This window comes from Anguilla anguilla, chromosome 11 (genome assembly GCF_013347855.1).
Source record: "Anguilla anguilla isolate fAngAng1 chromosome 11, fAngAng1.pri, whole genome shotgun sequence".
Taxonomy (NCBI): Eukaryota; Metazoa; Chordata; class Actinopteri; order Anguilliformes; family Anguillidae; genus Anguilla; species Anguilla anguilla.
The window spans coordinates 35014539-35035487 of record NC_049211.1 but is presented as its reverse complement, the minus strand read 5'-3'; the positions used below and the strand labels follow the sequence as shown (position 1 = coordinate 35035487).

General features: G+C 44.4%; 2 protein-coding genes across 5 annotated transcripts in view; one reads left to right on the top strand and one right to left on the bottom strand.

The window, feature by feature from the left end:
• Positions 1–998: 998 nt before the first annotated feature.
• Positions 999–5645, bottom strand: zgc:174906 (uncharacterized protein LOC571548 homolog). Its single transcript, XM_035381063.1, has 4 exons — positions 5533–5645; positions 3134–3471; positions 2813–2893; positions 999–2209 (listed from the first exon to the last, which is right to left on the bottom strand). Exons 2-4 carry the CDS (start codon positions 3450–3452, stop codon positions 1926–1928), a joined length of 684 nt encoding a protein of 227 aa, XP_035236954.1. The 5' UTR covers positions 3453–3471; positions 5533–5645; the 3' UTR covers positions 999–1925.
• A 3525-nt stretch (positions 5646–9170) lies between these two features.
• Positions 9171–20949, top strand: part of lima1a (LIM domain and actin binding 1a) — a 31277-nt gene continuing 19498 nt past the window's right edge. Inside the window, exons 1-3 of one of the 4 annotated variants that reach the window (XM_035380576.1) lie at positions 9171–9377; positions 17750–17901; positions 20249–20294. In XM_035380576.1, the coding sequence (XP_035236467.1) occupies positions 17780–17901; positions 20249–20294 (168 nt within the window). In that variant the 5' untranslated portion in view covers positions 9171–9377; positions 17750–17779. Of the gene's footprint in view, positions 9378–13934; positions 14016–14304; positions 14387–17749; positions 17902–20248; positions 20295–20949 lie in introns of those variants that run through there. The other 3 variants (XM_035380573.1, XM_035380574.1, XM_035380575.1) reach the window with 3 other exon arrangements.

The window sequence follows — 20949 nt, the reverse complement described above, 5'->3', positions numbered from 1 at the left end:
ACATACGTGCACTGAAATAGTTTGCTGTACATTATAGCAGTGAATTGTGCTTTGCCCCTTTCTGGTGTTCAATTAACTTTTATTATATTTCAAAGGTTGTCTGTATTTATATTACTCAAGTGTTGAATTGATTCAGCCACTGCTAATCAAAATAACTTCCTAGAATACGTTCACCTCTTAGGTGAATCATTTATATTAATTTGGTATTTTAGCTGAATGCATAATATTATGATTTGGTTAAGATGAACTATTAATGTGTAAATTTTATTTAATCATTTAATCATTAATTGAAATTTCCAATTTATAGTATGTATATTCCCTTTATGAGACTGATTATTACATGCGGGTGCCACCTGTGAGGATACAGATGTATATCTCCTACATTTTGGTGCCCCACTATGAGAAGTAGCGAAATGTCCCCTACACAGCAATGCTGAACTGTGTGGAACAGCGATCCTGGACTGTGTGGAACAGAGATACTGGACTGTGTGGAACAGAGACGCTGGACTGTGTGGAACAGAGATACTGGACTGTGTGGAACAGAGATACTGGACTGTGTAGAACAGAGACAATGGACTGTGTGGAACAGAGACACTGGACTGTGTGGAACAGAGATGCTGGACTGTGTGGAACAGTGATACTGGACTGTGTGGAATAGCCATGCCTGTGTTAAAAGCTTTTTTAATTATCTGAGCTGGACCACGGAATTCACACTCTAAACCTAACAGCATCATGTCTTCTTTTGTGTCTTGTGCTCATTGTCATCAGGATTATGTAAAGCAACTTCAAGAAAACTTTCTCTCCCATTTTCACCATGATCTCTGAATGCAGTCAGATGATGCACAAAGACTAGCATCCTACAGAGTTGAACATAGCTGCCCTACGAGATTAAATTTTAGTTTGAGAATTTTATCATTTACCAAGTCTACAGAAGTGTCATTTCACATATGGAAATTGAATCAATCAAATGTTTGGAATTAGAAAAACTGAGAAGAAAAGCCAATACATAATTTTGATTTATTTAAAAATATACAACAAAGTATATACTGTATATGTTTGGATTCTGTATTAAATTTTGAATATTGCAGGAATGATACAAAATCAATCAATCTGAAAATTTAGCAACCGTTCACACAGAGAAGACATATTCTCTGACAGCAGCGCAGTTTTGGTTTCACGGCAATGTGATATGGGACCACAGTGATGATGTGTGGAAAGGTGGCTTTGTAAGGTTTTAGAGGAGAGTTGGGAAAGGCTGATTTTAGAAACTAAACTTGACCACTAGAAGGCGACAGCAGTCTATTGATAGTTTTTACTGTGTAGTTGAGGAAAGAAACTAATGCACAATGAGCTGTTATGATGTCATAACTGATAAGACAGCTGTCCCTCGCCCTGTTTTGCTTAAAAACATTATAAAGCCTTGTCTAGTGTGAACAGAACTTGGATTCATTATTTAAATTAAAACTTGCATTGATTGTCTGGTAACAGCCCATTATAACAAAGAAAGAATGCCATGTGAAAGATCCTGATTCACTTAAAAAAACACACAAACACACACACACAAGAACTACCGCAGGCACACACGCATGCACAAGCATGTGCACACACACGCATACACACTAGCACTACCACAGGCACACACACACACACACACACACACATAAGAACGACCGTAGGCACATGCGTTCACACACGCATGAACACGCACATGCATACACACACTAGCACTACCACAGGCACACGCACACATACACACACACACACACACACACACTCTTTCCCGTGCTAACCCCCAAACACACATGAGCCTACACTCGCACTCATGTATGAACACACACACACACACACACACACATTTAATTTTTCCCGGGGTAAAGTGTGAGTGAGAGCGCCCCCTGCAGTCAGAGAGCGGTAGCGGGCGGCGCTCAGGCGGGGTCCAGGAGGAAGTCGACGCTCTCGGGAGGCGGGCCGCACTCGTCGGCGGACAGGAGCGCGTGCAGGCGGGCGGCGGTGGCGGTCCAGCGCTCCCTGTCGCGCCACACCCGCAGCATGGCGAACACCCGCTCCACGTGGTCCCTGGGGTTCTCCTCCTCGATCTGCTCCAGCCGGACCGTGGAGACCCCCAGCGCCACCCTGCCCAGCTGCTTCCAGTCACGGCCCAGGCACCGCGCCACCAGCATCATCTGCTTCTCCGTCACCAGCTCCGACCCTGGGGGGGGGGGGGGGCAAACAGGATGGGCGTCAACCGTTAAACAGGGGGTCCCAACATCTTTATTCCCAGGGCCCCTTAAATGGACACGCGCACAGCCACAATGAAACACCGCACACTGTGATGTGAAGGCTTAGTTTCCATTTAATTTCTGAGCCTAACTGACTGGTTAATGAATCTGCAATGTCTGCAGCTGATATAACTATTGTGCCTATTTGCATTATACGCAGTCCCTTAAAAATCCTCTTTGAATTTTGTAACAGGCACCGAGTAAGGCTGCCGGCCAAAACGCAGGTGTGCATTACTTAAATTTAAAGGGGTAGTTCACTTTCTGGGTTTTTAAATATAATTTCAGACTCTATGTATGGTTTCAATAGGTCCCAATAGTGTGTTGAAACAATACACTAAAATTAAAATGACATTAAAAAGAACTATTTGAATTATTAGGTCCAGAAATTAAATTTTAAATCTGAATACTGGCTATATGTATATAGTTCCATAGATGCATAAATACATGTGTGTGCAAATTGTGGTGCTGCTATTACAATAATAAAGGCCAAACACGGCCATGCTGCTGAAAATAAGCAACTCTCTGGTGCTCACCGGCTTCGCATTTCTGTTTCTTGCAAAACATTTCTGTTGCCTTCTCCTCACTTTTCCTTTTCCTTTTGGTGTTGGCTTTCTCTGTAAAAACAAAACAAAAAATATTACACTTGAACAAGAGCTGGGCGGAGTTTCCTACACTACAGCTCCTGACGGCCGCAGCAGATCTGGTGTTTTTCGGGGGGGGGCGGGGGTGTGGGGAGGGGGGGGTCATTCAATCAAAGAGGCGCTTACTTCTCAACTCTGAGTAGCATATTTAGACTAGATGTGAAACTTTACTTTCAAATTTTACTGTTTAATGTTACTTAATCTCCCAATCACCTTGGGCCTCCTGAGGAAGCTCCGCCCGCTGCAGGATGACGGACAGCGTGGGGAAAGTGTCCCGCGTGTCGGCCTTCCCCAGAAACTCCAGGAAGGCGTCGGCGGGGCCCCGCCCCTTCTGTATGACGCAGTCCAGCAGGTCGCGGACCTTCTGCGAGGGGTCGGCCAGCGCTTTGATCCGCCGGTACTCCCCCAGGGAGAGCAGGGACAGGGAGTCGGCGTGCTGCAGCACGTGGTCCGCGTCGGCGCTCAGGGCCTCGATCAGCGACGGCTTGCGGCTGCGCAGCAGAGCGGCGCCCCCTTCTGGCGTCTCCACCATGGCGGCCCGTTCCTAGAGCCTGAGAGACGACAGAAGGACCACGCTTGTGTTCAGCATCAGGTTGAACCCTCGCCTTATCCGTATCCTAGTAAGGGCAAACCAACACACACGTCGTCATGTAACAGCCTGCAATACTGTACTTTGTGGATACTGCACCGTAATTACCTCCATGAATATCGTTATAATACTGGGTGAGGTATTTTCAGAAAGGCAAAGAGCTCATCTGGTGGATGTGAGAAACCTAAACTCCTACTACATTTAGCAATATTACCACGACCAAAAGGGTAGAGTTTATTCAGTCTTCACACAGGACAGACACGGTGGTTTCTGGCTCTGCTCTGGGCTGGTTTTACCTCTCTGGGTGGCAATATTTAGTATGTATTTGTGACTATCTTTCATCTTCTGCACAAAATACTTGTGGTTCCCACAAGTTTCATTACTGGGCCAAATTTTATTTTCTATTTATATGTGACTACTTGACCGTGTTATTCACAATTAAAATATTCATAATGTTATGAGTTTAATTCATGTGATTAGTTACTCCATTGAGAAGTACCTTCCTGAAATAAAATTTTTGGATGTGTAAAAATGTCCTCCAATTAAATGCAGTTAACTGAATGTCATTTTTGTACTCTTCCTCTGAAATAGAGAGAAATCTATTTCCAGGAACCCTGGTAATATTTTTGTCCCAGAGATTTGAGCAGCATACACAAAGTATTTTCTGCGCTTGAGACTGAGAAGGTCAGACATGTTATTATTTCTCATAGGCTTGATTTCTGTAGTCATGCCTGAGACAAAAAGCCTTATCCTTATCCTGCAGTTTGCTCAAAATTCAACTGCTACCAGGGATGTTTGCCCATCAAAACAAATGAGATCTCTTGGAAAAACCCACCCTAGCTTCATTCTTTTTCAAATTTTACTCTCTTTCAAGGCAAGGCTTTGTCTAGCATTGCTGGTCTCTTAAAAGCAAACACCCCACCACACTACCTTGAATCCTCAACAAAAGACTTCACTGTTCCAGCCACACATTTTAAGAGGGAACAAGGCATACAGCAGAAGAATGCTCTAGAATGTTCTATTAAGACATCTTAATCGGTGCCCTCTTTTTTAACCATATTTTTATATAGATTTTTCTCTTAAAACGTGCCTTCACACTTGTAAATATTTTACATATTAGGCCTATATAATATTATACGTGTAAATAATTTAAACAGTATAATTGATTTTATTCGGTTTCATGCCTTTATTGTAATATACATTTTGATGTAAAGGGTGTCCTGCAAAGGTCAGCTCTGACCAGTGTTACTGTTATATCATTTTGGAAAGTGACTGAGCTATTAGACCAGCAAACATGTTCATTTTTTATTAGTACTTCAGTTCTGGCTCTGCTAGCAATCTGCAGGCCTACTACCGTTGATCGTTTCTTATGTAGACTAGTAACCACTCCATCATAGAACAGAATCAGCAGTTAGAACAAAAGAAAACTGAAGTGAGCCTCTGTCATGTTTCTGGGTTAATGAAAGATGTTATTATAGAGAAATCATTGAAAATGCATGATTATAGGACAGCACCTTATTCCTGAATTCTCCTCCTGAATCAGTAAGAATTCCTTTAGAAACATCCTAGTAAAAAAATTCCACAATGCATTAAGCTACATCCTCAGCTTGCTTAGGCTTTAGTGCAGGCGTGTCCAATCTTATCCGAAAAGGTACGGTATGGGTGCGTGTTTTTGTTCTTGCCGAGCACTACGACACCTGTTTCTACTTATCTTTAGCAAATTGACATTATCACTTCGAAAAAAATAATTGAATTAGCACTAATTACGACTACCACTACCTGACCGAAAACACATGCACAGCTCATGAATAATAACGTTAGCCTCGCTAACTAATGGCAGGCTAGTGTGCCTTGTAACTACTTTGCTATGGACAGTATCCGACCGGTTAACTTTCAGCCGTTTACATTAGACTAGTTGCTAGACGAATGAGCTAAATCATATGTAGCTCAGTACAAGTGAGTTCGCGAGTTGCGCTCGAAACTGAAACCTATCTGAAAATATCCCAATAAAATGACAACATACTTTGATTAATTTTTGGAAATTCGGAGTTGTTTCATTTCCCGAAAACGACAGCTTTATCCTGTGGCTTTGCAGTACGAAGCTAGCGCCAAGTAGAGCCAAACTTCCGGTGGAGTTCCCCGTCCAAGATTCAAAATAAAAGCGCATGTTATGCTTTTGTGCATGGACTTTTATGGATCATAGTGTACATATGATATTATAAAAGTATTATGTAGAACTGGTCCAGTAAGCACAGTATTCCGTCGAATTGGAAAAAATAGCCTGATTTATGACTGTAGGCCTACTTACTTTTTACAGGGTGTGTGAGCCTAGAATATGACAGCCATAGGCATGCTGTATGTGAACCTGAATGCTGAAGAAAAGACGGATTGGGCATCTTCAATATAAGGATACTAGCCATCTTCCCTTCAAATTAGTGCAGCTGGAGTGGGTGTTATCGGGAGTGATCCAGGTCTCTGTGAGGGCCAGATAGTGAAGAGACGTTGTCTTGGCATAGGCAGTGATGAAGTCAGCTTTCTGGACAGCTGACAGTCCACCCACCACTGTGAGTTCCTTAGATGAGGACAGAGGTGGGTAGACCAGGTTGGCCAGGTTATGCCTGCCGTGGTTGGGCCTTCTGGAATGAGGCAAAGGAAACAAGGACAAAGGAACCAGAGTTAAAGTTACAATCTCGAAGATTTCCGTTTCATTCTCTTTGGCGGTACCAATGGCGAGAAGCGGTAATTGCAGGTGTGTTTTTGGGCCTCACTTCCCATAGATCCAACCAGAGTCGCCTGTGTGACGTCAGTCAGTTGGCACTTGGGCCACGTGAACTATAACACTTACTATTTACTGAATTAAAAATGGTTGTTATAAAAGTAACGTTATGTACATACTCATTCATTGTCTAACATTAGGCTAACTTAAGCTGTCTTTACACTGCTGAGCCGGGTTAAAATGCCGTAGCAGACCTGGGGTAGAATTAGTGATGATCAATTTCCACAAACGTTCTTTATCCAACTTTTGCCCGGTATGAACGTCTTTACACTGCAGAGAAGAATTCGCGGGATTCGCTGTGGCTCGTGCAATTATGTGTCGTGCACAATAAAGTCTTTTTCGTGAATGATTGTTGTGTGATATTTTTGAAACAACTGCCTTGCAAAATGTTACCCCTGGTGTTTCTGGTTTTGCTAGCTGAACTGTTCGAGGATAAAGCTGAGCTGGGTGTTAAATTAGCAATCAGAAGAACAAAACAAAAACAAAGGAGATTTCATCAAAAAGGGGAGTCAAGGTTGAAGGAACATATGAGGAAGCGTAATAAAATAATAAGGTTAATCCATACTGCCGTTTTCTTTTATTTAGTTTTCTCCGGCTTGACATCTTTACACAGAAATCAGATGCGGCTCTGCTCCACCTATACCCCGGGTTTATTCCGATCATTATAATATATTGATGAACTTGATGGCAATGTAAATAACGGTAACGTTAAGGCCAACTCAGATCAATGATTCGCAACGAGAAAAAACGGTTTTAGAATGTTGCAGAGAAAATTGCAGCGGTGTGAACTGGTTAGTTGCAGAGCATCTGAAGCCGTTGCTTGGGGTCTAAAAAGACCCACTTTGTCAAATCGCCAAGTGCAGTTTTAGAACGTTTACAATCAGACGTCTTGGAATTTTGCAAGTTGCATCCAAGTCTCGTTGCGAATCATTGATCTGAACTGGCCTTTAGTTAGCTACATTGCAACAAGGTAGCATTGCATTCGAGAGACGGTTTGCGAGGTCGGTACCGGTCGGTAGCCTTAGCTAGCGTTTTTTAAAATAATTGTTAGCTGACATTAGATTGTGTTAATTACATTAGCTAGCTAGCTAACGCAACGTTACCTGATATGAGAAATGGATACTGTGTGCAACGTTGTCTTAACTAATTTTGCCTTTCTTGACATGGTCCGGTAGCTAGCGTTAGTTGTGCAAATAGCTATGTAATTTAGTAACGTTACGTTGTCATCAAATGTAATGCGAAATCTACATAAACAAATAATATGACCTCTCATGTTACACAAAAACTTCTTACGGTTCCATAACGCCCCCCCTCTCTGTTATTGTAACGCTAGCAGACACCGGAAAAAACAGTACGCCGCTCACACACAAGTGAGTTGAAGAGCGAGCCTGTTGCGTTAGCTCCGCCTACCCTCTCTGGCGGACCAACCACTGATGGGTGATGGAAAACGCGTCACTAACTATGCGCCGCTTGTGATTTTTTCCTGGAAATGTCGCCACAGACACTCAGTTCTTTAATCATTTATAATAATATTAATATAAATTAATATAATAATAGGCTCAATCACCATTGTGTTACCTAATTTGGCGATAGATAGTGACTTAACAGACATTTATTTTAATGAAAATCTTCAAGATTATTACTTTAAACACAGTAAGAGATTGGACAAGATATCTGTCATGTAGCAAGTGACAGACATCCATTGTTCATCATTCAAGAGCAAAACTTTCTTTTAATTATGTCTCAGAAAATGTATCTCAGTGAGATGCAATGACAGAGAGTGTTGGAAAAATATTAAGAAGTTATAGAGCATTTGGAATTCTTCATTGCAGGCACGTATTGCATCTTGGTATTGGAATCTCAAAGCCTTCGGATTCATTCGTGAAATAGGAGGTAGTTTGAGTAAGGCAAGCAGTGCTTGACTGAATGTTTTTTAAAGGTTGTGAACAAATTTTTATAAAACCTTCATGAATGCATTTTTAGAAAAGCCTTCACGAATGCTTCATGAATACTTACTAACTATAATCTAGCACCAGAATCTTCCACTACCTAACGGAAATTCCTCTTTATAAATAATGTTATTATTCTCATTAGTCTGGAAGGAAGAAAGGGAGGAAGGAATGCAGGAGTTGACCATCCTGTTTGGCTTGTGCCATCCAATATAAGCTCACAGACTGTCCTTTCCTACACAAGCTCCCATCCAATAACCAATGTTTAGGAAAGTGTATAAAGTATAAAAGTATCCACAATATAATTTCAGCATATGATTTCTATGATTTGTTGTAAAGAGAACAAGCTGGATTGCCTGTCTGAAATGCAGACACCATAACCCCCTCCTGTTTTTAGCAAACCACAGAATACAGGATCCCTTCCCTGGGCAATATGGTGCATTGTCCCAAAACACTACTGAGTCTGGCATGGACCAGATTCAATACCAACCAGACCATGGGTTTTTAGTGTTTCAACAGCATACATTTATTTAACTTCTTGACAGGCTAAAGAATCCACACACCTTGTTCTAAAGACCTTAATTAGGCCTTCATGCAACTATGGATTCTGTGATTTTAATTTAAAATAATAGAATTTCTATAAACGTTGTGTATTACTCTGCAAGTATGTTCTAACATCCATCATGAATATAGGCTACACGTGGATTATGTGGCTGATATAGGCAAGATGGAATTTAGTATTTTTCAGAATCTGAAACGTTAAGATACTTTGGTTATTATTATTATTTTTTAATGCCTCTGCTTAAGATTACATTATCTGAAAATCACACGTGTAAATTTGTGAGTGCATTTTAATTTCATTAAACCGTTAAGGGGTGGCGTAGTGCGTAAGGTCTTTGGCACTTTAAGATCATCAGAGCACAACGCTGGACGTGCACGATCCGGCCCATGGTTTTAAATAAACCCGGGGAGGTTGGGACACAAGCTGAAGGATGCGAGGGGATCTGTTTGCTCACTAGCGGGGGAACTTACTTAGTTTGTGAACACTTATAATTGTAATTGCCGAGTAAATAACGCCATCACGGTCTTTTTGCCCTCTGAGGAAGTGCCACTGAAGTTATCGATTTCTTGACATCTGTAAAAGTAAGTACAATGTGTGTTAGTTTGTTCACCGCCGAGTCGCCGAATTAATACCGTTCCTATACACCTAATGTTAGGCAAACAGATATGTGTAGGGATGGCTGTTTTTTGTGGCTTGAGGGTGAAAACAATTTACATACATACATGTATATATTTTTGCTCTAGCTTCTGATGACGAAGTTACGCGTTTTTTGGGCATCGCTAATTTTGGGTCCCTTTTGAGAACAAGGAACAAACGACTGTTTGCAACAAAACTATTTGTGGGCATTTTTGTCTGTACGGTCTGAGTGGGGTTAGAGATACTGTGTGGGATACTGATGCACGTCTGCAATTCTTCACCCTCTACACCACTCTCTACCTGACAACGTGCCATAGACGCACCTGAGAGAAGCGTGGCCAGACTTGTCCGAACCCCGTTAAACTGCGGGTTAAAAAGGCGTACAGTTAGCCTAAGCACCCAGGTTGTGGGCTAGAACGTGACAGCCACAATAGCTAACATAAAGTATGCTCATAGTAGTGGTTTTCATGTGAAATTAGTAGTTAAAGCTGTTTTACTTTCTGTTTTAAAGTATGTTCTCCCTGTATCTTTATCCCTCTCATTCACTCTCTTTTGGCACCACTCGATAAGAATCCTTCAGGTACAATCCACTTCCTAGAGGTGATGTAATCGGTGTGGAATGCTGTTGTACCCTTGAGAAAGCTACTAACCCTGAATTGTTTCATTACATATTCTCCTGTATAAATTGTACTTTGTAATGGAATAAAATATGTAAACTGTATAAATTTCCCTGGATAAGATAAGTCTGCTAAATGCCTGAATGTTATGTAACATAATGTAATGGTACAGATTTTGTGACAGCTGAGTTGATAAAGAGCCAGTAGTCTGGAATGTATCATTACATTACATTACAGGCATTTAGCAGACGCTCTTATCCAGAGCGACGTACAACAAGTGCATCAGTTCAAGGTGCAGAGGTGCAGAAAAAACACACTAGAGTGAAGTAAAGATCATAGTGCCAGAAGTGACCACATAGATCAGGACTCCAGCCCTGTAGGGTAACCTGTTCAGCAAACAAACAAACAAACAATCCTGCCAAGTACAAAACTATCATGTGCTTTACCTTGGCTGATGTGGAATAGTTCTGTGTTCTGCGCACTTAACGCATGATTCTCATTACTGCTAACGAGAAGAGCGCGGAAGGGAACCTGCCCAGGAGTACCAACGATCCCTGTGGGCAAAATCTGGGGAAGGTAGGGGTGTGGAGTTTTTGGCCTGGGTTTTGGATGGGGCAAGGCCTGGGTTTTGGGTGGGGCAGGGCCTGGGTTTTGGATGGGGTTCACCCTGGGTTTTGGATGGGGCAGAAACTCTGGTTTTGGATGGGGCAAGGCCTGGGTTTTGGGTGGTGCAGGGCCTGAGTGCTGTTTTCTCTTTAATCAGGCCCCTGTCGATCCCCCTCCCTCTGTGCTCTGCGTGCCCAGCTTGGCGTCTCCATGGTTCCTGTGTGGCGACCAGACCAGCCTGTACAGGAAGACGGCAGTGTTCCGCAGAGCGGAGTGGGGGGGGGGGGGGGGGGGGGGGGACGTTGTGAGCCAAACACAACATCCCGTCTCCTGCTTGTTTTACTGTATTTCATTAGCATTTGGATTTATTTGTTTGTGCCTTCTGTGAGAGATACGGGACATTTTCCCAGTGTGGGGAACTGCAAGGGAGAGAGGGGGGGTCTGACCCCTTCACCATTGTGTACTCCCCCCCCCCCCCCCCCCCCCCCCCCCCCCCCTTCCCCCGCATCCCCAGGGCCCCAGGTCAGGGAAGTGAAGGGACCAATGAGGATTAGAGATGGGTGGCACCCGTCTCTGCTCTCCCCTCGGATAAAAAAACTGACAGCAATGAATTATGGTCCATAAGTCCTGGACGAATGCCATTCTGTGCTGGAAATTTGAGGGGGGGGGGTGGGGGCAAAACACACTGATGATTTGCTGATGGCTCCTCCATGATGGTAGCTGACTTTAATCTGTAGCCATTCACTGGAGGGGGCGGGGGGGAAGGGCATGGTAGGGGGGTGTTGCATGTGTGTTTCAGAATAAAAATCTCCCTGCAGGACATGGTGCGTGGCATTGAGTCCAGCACTCAGTGTTATCCCAGTCGAATGACGAGGGTAACCTTCCACATGATGGTCCTGTGATTTGGATTATGAAGGTGAAATACTAAAGCAGTCAGTGTTGTCGGCTGAATGTTCTCCCTAGGTGGGATTAAGATCGGTGTTTCACTGGGGTCTCCAGAAAGAGAAGGGGCTTTAATATCCTAGTAATGGCAGCTAGTTCCCAGTATTAGCCCTGACATTGTAGTGATTGACAGAGACAGCCCTATGACTTACTGTAATGTGGTCTTGTTGTAAAGCTGCTTTGGAGTTACCACAAGCCCCCAGACGTGTAACAGACAAAGAAGGGATCACGACTGAGAAACCGCCATGGCAGGGGTCGAACCCGTGTCCGCGTGGGGAGTCGCATATGACCCGAGAGTCAGCTATCCTACAGACGGCACCCCACACCCCACACACCACACCCACCCCACGCTCTCCACACCCCACAGCCCACTCCCCATTCCCCTTCCATTCCGAACTTGGACGCATGACATGAAATAGAAAGCGGTGGAGCTTTGAGCTGGCCCAATAAGACCAAAGAAACTAGCCCTCATTTTTTTTTTTTTTTTTTTTTTTTTTTTTTTTTTGTTTTGCCATCTTCAGAATTTGGTAAGCAACACATGCGCATGTTGTTGCCTGTTGGGAGTTGGAGTCGTAGAAGTTTCTGGGCTATGAGCTCATCTGCTGCACGGAAGTCTTCCTCAGCCCTGGTGCACTGCTCAGCTCTTGGGTTCATCTTTTGGGTGCTTTGAGTTTGAGTTTAAGTGGTCTCTGAAATTATGGGCTTGAGCTGAGAGAAAGGCTGCTTTCAAAGGCTGCATTTGAGGCCAATCCATGGTCCGCTCGACCGCAGGTATTTTCGTGGGGGGTGTTGATTAGAGTGTTTGTGTATGTGTCTGTGTTTGTGTGTGTGTGTGTGTGTGTGTGTGTTTGTGTCTGCGTCAGAGTGTGTGTGTGCGTGCGTGCGTGTCTGTGTGTGTGTGTGTGTGTGTGTGCGCATGTATTTGGTGTGTGTGTATTTGTGTGGGTGGACGCGCATGTATGTGTGTCTGTGGTGTGTGTGTGTGTGTGTGTGTGTGTGTGTGTGTGTGTGTGTATCTGTGTGTGTGTGTGTACGTGTCTGTGTGCATGTGTGTGTGTTCATGTGTGTGTGCATGTGTGGCTGCACGCGCATGTATGCGTGTGTGTGGTGTGTGTGTATTTGTGTGTGTGTGTGTGTGTGTGTGTGTGTGTGTGCTGGGGGTCAGGGTTTGTGGATGCTGAGTGCTGGTAAGTCCCTTTTTTCCCAGAATCCCATAGATGACCCGGTAGATTGTGCTGGAGGGGAATTCTCTGCTCTGGAAGATGAAAGTATGGTTTTCCCATCCACTGCTCAGAGCCCCACGTCATTCTGTCCGTCTCTCAGCCCTCCTCCCCACCCATGAGTCATCCTGCTCTCTCTCCTTTCGCCTTCGGTCGACCCGGCGGGGTCTTATGCTGGGCGTGGCACACCGATAAGGGTCAGGACGCGCTTTTGGGAGGGTAAACATTTGTTTCTAATCTTCTAATGTTTTGAGGAACAGTAGAGTGGAACAGTACATATACGGCTTGTCGGTCATTTCCATGAGCTTTCGATGAGATTTAACTAAATCAACAGCAGACAAATATCAGCCGGTCACTCCTACCCAATCCGGGACGTTGCATGGCCAGTTGTCAGGGAAACTCCCTCCTTGACCGTAGCCGGCTGTTTCTCATCCTGACAGTGGGCTTCGTGGAACCTAAGATATCCCTCTGGCTTCAGAGCAAGATTCGATTTGAGAAATCTGAGGATTTATGGGAGTTGTTCAACGTTTATGAGTGTTTCCGAGCCGCAAAACCCTAGATACTTTGGGGTTCGCTTGAAAGAGCCGTGAGCTGTAATAAGTGCCAGGTTTTCTTTCTTCGATTAAATTCTTTTGTGACACTGTGTCATTTAGCCTCTGTATTGGTGTAAGGAAAGGTTGCTTGGAGGAGAGTTCTCTTGCTCTTCTGCGACGGTATTTAAAGAGATAATAACGGGCTCTCCGCGCACAGGTCTTTCCTTAGTGACTCATCGTTCTTGGCTGCCGGGACCCTGTTTCCACAAGAGTTTTCATGTGACTCTTCTGTCTTAATTCCATCCACAGACGTGTGTGCGTACACACACATACACACACACACACACATTCTCTCGCTCTCTCTCTCTCAAACACACACATGCACAGTATCCCGTAAAAGCTAATGGGTGGAGACTAAAAGCAAAACCTATTGTGTCGCCAGATTTGGAGGAGGTTTACGGTTTACACCTGGCAGGTGAAGAGCAATGCCGCGTCGTTATTGGTGTAGAACGGCATGTGACCCCGCCTCGCCCTGCCCACGCACAGATACACATGCACACTTCAAGGCTATTCTGTGAGAGAACAGAAAGCGAGAGAGAGAGTAGCAGAGTGGTCTCAGCCTTCAGCCGATAGAAGAACAAAGGAGACGTGTGAAAGAGTGCAGGGTGAGTAGAGCGGGGGGGGGGGGGAGTAGGGGGCAGTGGGCCGGCCGGTTCTGTTCAGCCCCGAGAGGCGCGTGAGTGCTCTGTCAGCACTTTCGGACGAGCGAGCCGCAGCAGCAGCGCTGTCTCTGCGGGCTCAGCCAGAGACCTCCGCTCCTGCTTCTGTCTGGAGTCATAGTCTCACAAGGCCGGGGGGCGGGGTGGTGGGGGGGGTGCCTGGGAGGAGGGGGACTTCCAAAGGGCCACAGGCAGTGCACTTCAGCGTTCTCTTATTCAGCGGTTTTGAAACCGGACGAGGCAGAAGGCTTGTAATATCTGAGCTGCTCACACCGCCAGAGGTACAGCTACACGTACAATTACAGATACAGCTACAGGTAGGCTTTCTGCTGAAACCAAAGAGCTCTTCACTTTTAGCCTTGTAGCCAGAAGGCAGAAATATACTTGGTAATGGCATGTTCAACATTCATATGATGCTTGTAAAAGACATTGTTTGGCACATTTACCTGATTTTGCTTTTGTGTAGATTGTGTGTTAAGTTGCCATGTGTTGAGTTGATTGTTTTGCTGCTTCTGAATGTTGTTTGCTTTTGTCATTGCAGACTGTTTTACAGCAAAGTTGCTGTCAATGTCTATTGATTTGAGTTTTTATTCAGGACAAAGTTTTCTCATTCAGTTTACTTTATTTTTTCAGTTTAAGATTTTTTGTCTTATCCAAGAATGGGACCTGTTCACTGTCTTCCTCAAAGCAGAAGTTAGACAAGATATTTTCTTGTTTTTTTCTTGTTTGACATACACCGAAATCGCATGAAACTTATAGATAAATAAAGAGAAATATACCAGACCATGTGACCATAAGTATAGTGCTGATTGTAAAAAAATCTATAATCAATGATTATCACTTAGTTTGATTGCTTTTTTAGCTTTTTGGCTTAATGAGGACCACGGTTTATTTGTGTGGATTCTGTGTGTTCTGTGCTTTTAGAGTTCCAGTACACCATGTCACCTTCATTTGGGTTTGTGGCTGTTCATTGGAGGGACTCAAATGTCTAGAGAGGTGGAACATAGTGTTGTTTCTGTCAGTTGTTCACAGTGCGAACTATATATTCCAGTTAGTATGATTTTATGGGGCCGACTGCTCAAAATAACTGGACTATCCTGTAATGGTTAGGGAAATGGAATACTCCATGGCTGTAGGTTCAATTCCTGGTTGGGGGGGGCTGTCATACTCGTGTGCTAGGAACTTCACCTGAACTACTTCAGTGAATATCCAGCTGTATAAATGTATTATACAGTATGTGAAAGTCACTTGGTTTAAGAACATCTACTAAATGCCTAATAATGTTGGATGTACATGTAATGGCCAGTCCCATAGAAAACTGAAAACTGTCAGGTTGCTGTTTGACTCTTTGCACAGATTTAATTTGTGTGCAAAGTTTGTTTGTTAGTTTGTGTGTCCGTATTCTTCAGTTTACTCTCAGGTGAATCTGGGAAGATGAGATATGCCAACTCTTCTCTGCATTATATTAGGTTCCTGTGTGTTTACTGGTTCTGAGGAAAGTTTGTAAAAAGTACAGGGCATGATTTTTTAGCACTGATTTATTGGGCAGGTTGTTGGTTGAAATAAAAAATTGATTTCCTATGAAAACGAATCCCTTTTTACTTCATTGACACATCCATCCCCCTACACACACATACCACTTTTTTAAACATGAATTGAGAACTCAGCATTATGGAACAGCGTCTTCCACTAGCCTGGACAGGAAGTGAACTCACAGCCCCTCCCTCTGATTGGCTGCAGGCCGAGTCAGGCCGAGTCATGCTCCCCGACACCTGTATCCCCCCAGCGTCTGATGAGCTCACACGCCCCCCTAGATGGAGCCGCGGCGACCGTGTGAACGAATCACACGGTGAGAAAGGTGTGCCATTGTGCGCAGAGCTTTTGCCATCCTGTAATCCCGCTCTCGGGTTGGAGTCACTGAGCAACTCCACGCTGAGTCACCGTTTCTCGGTCCCTGGGAACGATGCGGATCGAGTGCGTTCTGCCAGCTCGCGATGTGATTGGACCAGCCCGGACATCGGCCGCCGCTGTCCCTTTGTGCGCCTGCGGCCCGTGTTGCGAAAATCTGAGTGAGCGTCTTGGCGCCTCTCACGCCATTGTTTCTCCACCGTCCAGCTCTTTTTGCTCTCTGTTGTGACTGAGTGCTGAAAAGCAATGACACACATGCACAGGCGTGAGTGTGCTCGCCAAGCGGTTGCTCAGGAAGTGATGTCACTCTGCCTCAGGGCTGTCAATGCCAGGATTTTTTTCTCCCCGAAATTTTTTAATTCTTTTCCTCCATTACCTGTTAGAAAATCCCCTATCAGTCATTTGCCCCAATACGGTTTTTCTCTGAAACTTCCCACATTTTTTCCTTATGATGAAAATCATTTATTGTGATGCAGGATAAAAAATGAAAGCAAATGGCATTTGTGCATTTGAAATATTATCGGTCTTGTTTTAGGCTTATTATCTCATGCTAAGCTATGTCAGCAGAGCAAGCTTTCATAGTGGTACATTAGTTGAAATTAAATTAGTCTGATACTGGGAAATGATTCTGTGTTTTAATAATGTGGAAGGTCGGCAGGAGCAGAGACCCTAATGGTGAATAAAAACCAGGCTTTCACTTGGTGTTGGATGCACTCTGGACTGTGGGTAAAATGACGAGCCGTGATTGGCTGATTAGCGTGTTCTTGTCATAAAGCATTCTTACGTTCTCCAGGAGTTTCTTGTTTCTCTCCTTGGACTGTTTATTTAATGTCCGCTCTGGATCTTGAGACTCCATTACGTTTCTAATCGGGTTCTGGTTGATTGCACGCATTATGAAAGCGTGTAGGTTCGGCTGTTTGTCTGTGTACTGATTACACTGACATGAAGTGTGTGTCTCAGGGACCTGCTGCTTCTCAGCGAGAGCTGATAGGCTTGAGTTATGTCTCTCTCTCAAATTCACAATGCGTTATTGACAGGCATACATATACTAATACTGCCAAAGGCAGCAACACAAGCTGCAACAGGAGTAGTCATCACAAAAAGGCATTCTTTTTGGCAAATGCAAGCCACCCGGGGACATATTTGGCAGGGGTGGTGGGTCGAGAGCATCGGAGGAGGATGTTGTCAAGAGGCCTACCAGGCTTGGGTGTTGGTGATCTGGAATTGTCCATTTTCAGGGAGAGACGGAACACCCCCCCTCCCCCCCCCAGGAAAAAAAGAAGGCTGTCCCCCCTGCTTCATATATCAATACCACCCCCCTATAGTCAGTTTGGGGTCTGCAGTCTCTCCTCAGGTGCAGTGGTAAAGTTCGCTGTATGCATTGTTGATGGGTTCCCCAGCTGATGGATGGCGGCATGGCGATGGGAACCTGCCATTTCAAATTGTGGCAATGAAGAAAAGGGAGAATAATAATAATAAAACAATAAGGGTGCCTGTCAGGTTCTCAGGCCCTTTTAAGCCAAACGTCTTCAATGGAAACTCACCTGTATAAATGCACTGTGTCACCTGTAAAATATCACTGGATTAATTTACTAAGCAAATGAACAGTGTGATGGTTACTGTGTCATTAATTTCATTTAGAGTCACACACTGTTTGTGCAGTTAATCCAGCTGTTTCAGTGATTAAGTATTGCCCTAAATGTGGTTTATGGTACCAAATGGAGACTCTGTGCTCAGTGGGGCTAACGGAGACTCTGTGCTATTGTTGCCAGGTCTTCAGTGCAGTCACCTCAGCAGCTAAGATGGCAGCAGAAGTGTTCAGCCGCCGGCAGTGGGCGTCGCAGTCCCTGCGCATCACCGCCAAGGAGCTGTCCCTGGTCAGCGCGCGCGGGAAGAACAACGCCATCGCCGAGCGCTTCTCCAAGTGAGTGAATACATCTCATGTATACGCATACGCACACACACACACAAACACACACACACACAAACGCACACAGTAAAAGTCTCTCTAAGTATTTGGATAGTGACACAAGTTTTGTTGTTTTGGCTCTGTATTCCAGCACGTCGGCTTTAAAATTAGACAATGAATATTAGGTGCGTGGATTGCGGAATACAGACTCTGAGCTTAATTTGAGAGTGTTTCCGTATTGGGTGAACTGTGTAGGAATTACAGCCCTTTTCTTACATAGTCCACACAGAGATGAGCAGTAGCAGTAGGAATTCCGCCCCACACACACAGGAAACCACATCTGCCTCCGCAGTCCATCCTTGTGCTGGGGTACATTGGGGAGGCGCTGTAGTATTACGGTTAGGGAACTGAGCTTGCAACTTTGAGGTTGCGGGTTCGATTCCCAGGTGAGGCGCTCGTACCCTGGAGCAAGGTGCTTAACCTAGCTTCAGTAACTAGCCGGCTAAATGGGTTGGGTGTAAACTGTAATCTGGATAAGAGTGTCTGCTAAATGCCTGAAAATGTAGGCTGTAGATGTAACAGAAGGAAAAAGTACTATGCGAAAAGGTGTAATGCCACGGAACTGTCAGATCTCCCTCCCTCCCTCGCTCTTTCCTAGCCCTGCTCTTTCTCAGACTGTAGTCGTTTATCATTATCACGTCGTCGGTGCCCCTGCCCTCCCCCCCCCCCCCCCACCCCCACCCCCACCCCAAACAGCTGACCACTCACAGTATTTTCACATGACCGAGAGTTACGGCAGCGGCAGTCTCTTCCACCTTTAAGCAGGCAGGCTGCCAAAAATAGTCCCAGCCTTTCCCACATACACAGGTTACCTTATTACGTTACGCTAACTTGGCTGATCCTCTTATTGCAGTGCAACTACTTCTGCGGATTTAAGAAACTCAAAGAGACTTTTACGAGCTTCATGTCATTAAGGAAAGTGGTTATTAACTCTAAGAGTCAGAAACAGTGTAGAAAGAAGTGCAATTGTTAACTGTTTTGTAGCACAGTGAATTATCCTGACAAATTTTTGGCCTTCTATTGAAAGAAAGGGTCTGTTGCTTAGGTCATTCTTCTCTTTCTTTCTTTCTTTCTTTCTTTCTTTCTTTCTAGCCCCCCCTCTCTGTTCTCTTCTGTCTCTCATTCATGTTTTCCTTCATCTCTTTTCCTCCTGATTGCACTGAGCCTTTCGTGGTCTCACTCCAACTAAGTTGCCGCAAAAGCTGTATTCTCTGAGTGCGCGTGAAGAGCCATCATGGCCTCCGTACAGCACCAGCCTCTGCGGTTGCTTATGAAAAGCACACGGGGTGCACACACCCTGGGAGGTCCCATGAAACACTCTGCTTCAGTGGGGTTACAGGAGCCAGGCTGGGTCGATTTTGGGGGGATAGGAGAGGATGTGAATGAAAGTGATGAATTACAAAGTAGATGTACAGTACACGCACACACACACACACACACACACACACACACACACCTGCGTTTCATTAGACCAGTGTTTTCTGACATGTTTCTGAATATGACTTCAGTATTGGTTACTTGGGAAGGTCCGGTCTTCCTTGCTTTTATAATATTTATAATATAGGGGCAGAAAAATGTACCTTGTATGTTAAGGTTGGTAATTTTTGTATGTGTGACATGCTGCCTCTTACCAGCAGAGGGCAGCGTGGTTTAATTTAGTGTTCTTTATTATCACTGAAAGATTCCTGACAGCACAGCGATGTAAGGCTGACATAGGAGCTCTGTCTGTGCCAGGTAGTCATGACATAACATGGAGGTAGTTTGCCAATTGGGAAGATTTCACAGCTACACCACATACCGTGGGATCAGATCTGGGTCTAAATGATCAAAGAAAACATCATACTTTTGACCAAGATTTGTGTCAGCACTATCAAGCAAGAAATAGTTCAGATTGAGAGCAAAGAAATAAATATTGCAAATAAAAATATTGATTTTAAGAGTAAAACCTAGGACTTTGAGTTTGGAAGAAAATGGAAAAATATTGAATGTCATTTTTTTTCTATGCCTGTGCAAACTGTTTTGTCTGACATATGAAATGATGTTTTGTTTGATACTGTTGATACCAGTCTGATTCTATCGCAGTGCAGCGGAAAGTGATGTACAGTCGCTGCGACTTCTTCCCAGCAGGCTAAATATCTCCACATTTCATTGCAGCTACCTCCCACAGACAGAGAGCGACAGAGCGTCCATGTTGATCTCATGTCGCTTTTTTCAGTGTGCCGTCTGGGGGGTTGGGAGAGATTGTGTTATTTTTGGGTTAACTTCACTCTTTCTCACTCTCTCTCTCACTACCTCCCCTCAGGTATCAGAGAGCTGCAGAAGAGGTGAACATGGACAAGCGGAAAGCTGTAAGTATTCATGAACAGAGAGGATTCTGGGATGGGGGCAGGCTAGCAACAGGTGACTGATATCACACAAGCAGAACAGAGGTCTGTGTTTATCCAAGTTGACCAGTCAAAGACCAAAATGGCTGTTCTACAAGAAACAGCCACGTCCCTACTACTTGTGTTGAAAGTAATGTGGTATGAGGGGACATGTTTATGGTCTTGTCAGAGTCAGTGTGACCAATGAACAGTCATGGATTTATTGACCGGTGACCGCAATATGACCATTATAATAAATCTGTAATAAATATGACAGAAAACAGTTTGAAGATAATTTTTTAAATTTTTAATGAACAAGCTGAAGCAATGTCTCTTTCTGAGGGGTTAGATAGGATATGATCCAGATTGGATGTAGCGTTTTGTATCCCTACTATTTCCATCACTTTGAAATCCCAGTCTTGCACCACTTATCAAGAGGGCAGAAAATTTTCCGTTGATACATTACTGGTGGTAGGCAGGGCCAGCGTTTTCCCACCGCAATGGGTTTTGACCACACGACCATCTGATCTGAGGTCTGGAGCGCCTGCAGTCCTGGAGTGACCTTTGTCTAGATTCACCAGGGCGACCAAGAGGAAATACGCCGAGGAGAACTTTCCGGAACAGAGCAGGCTTTAAGGGC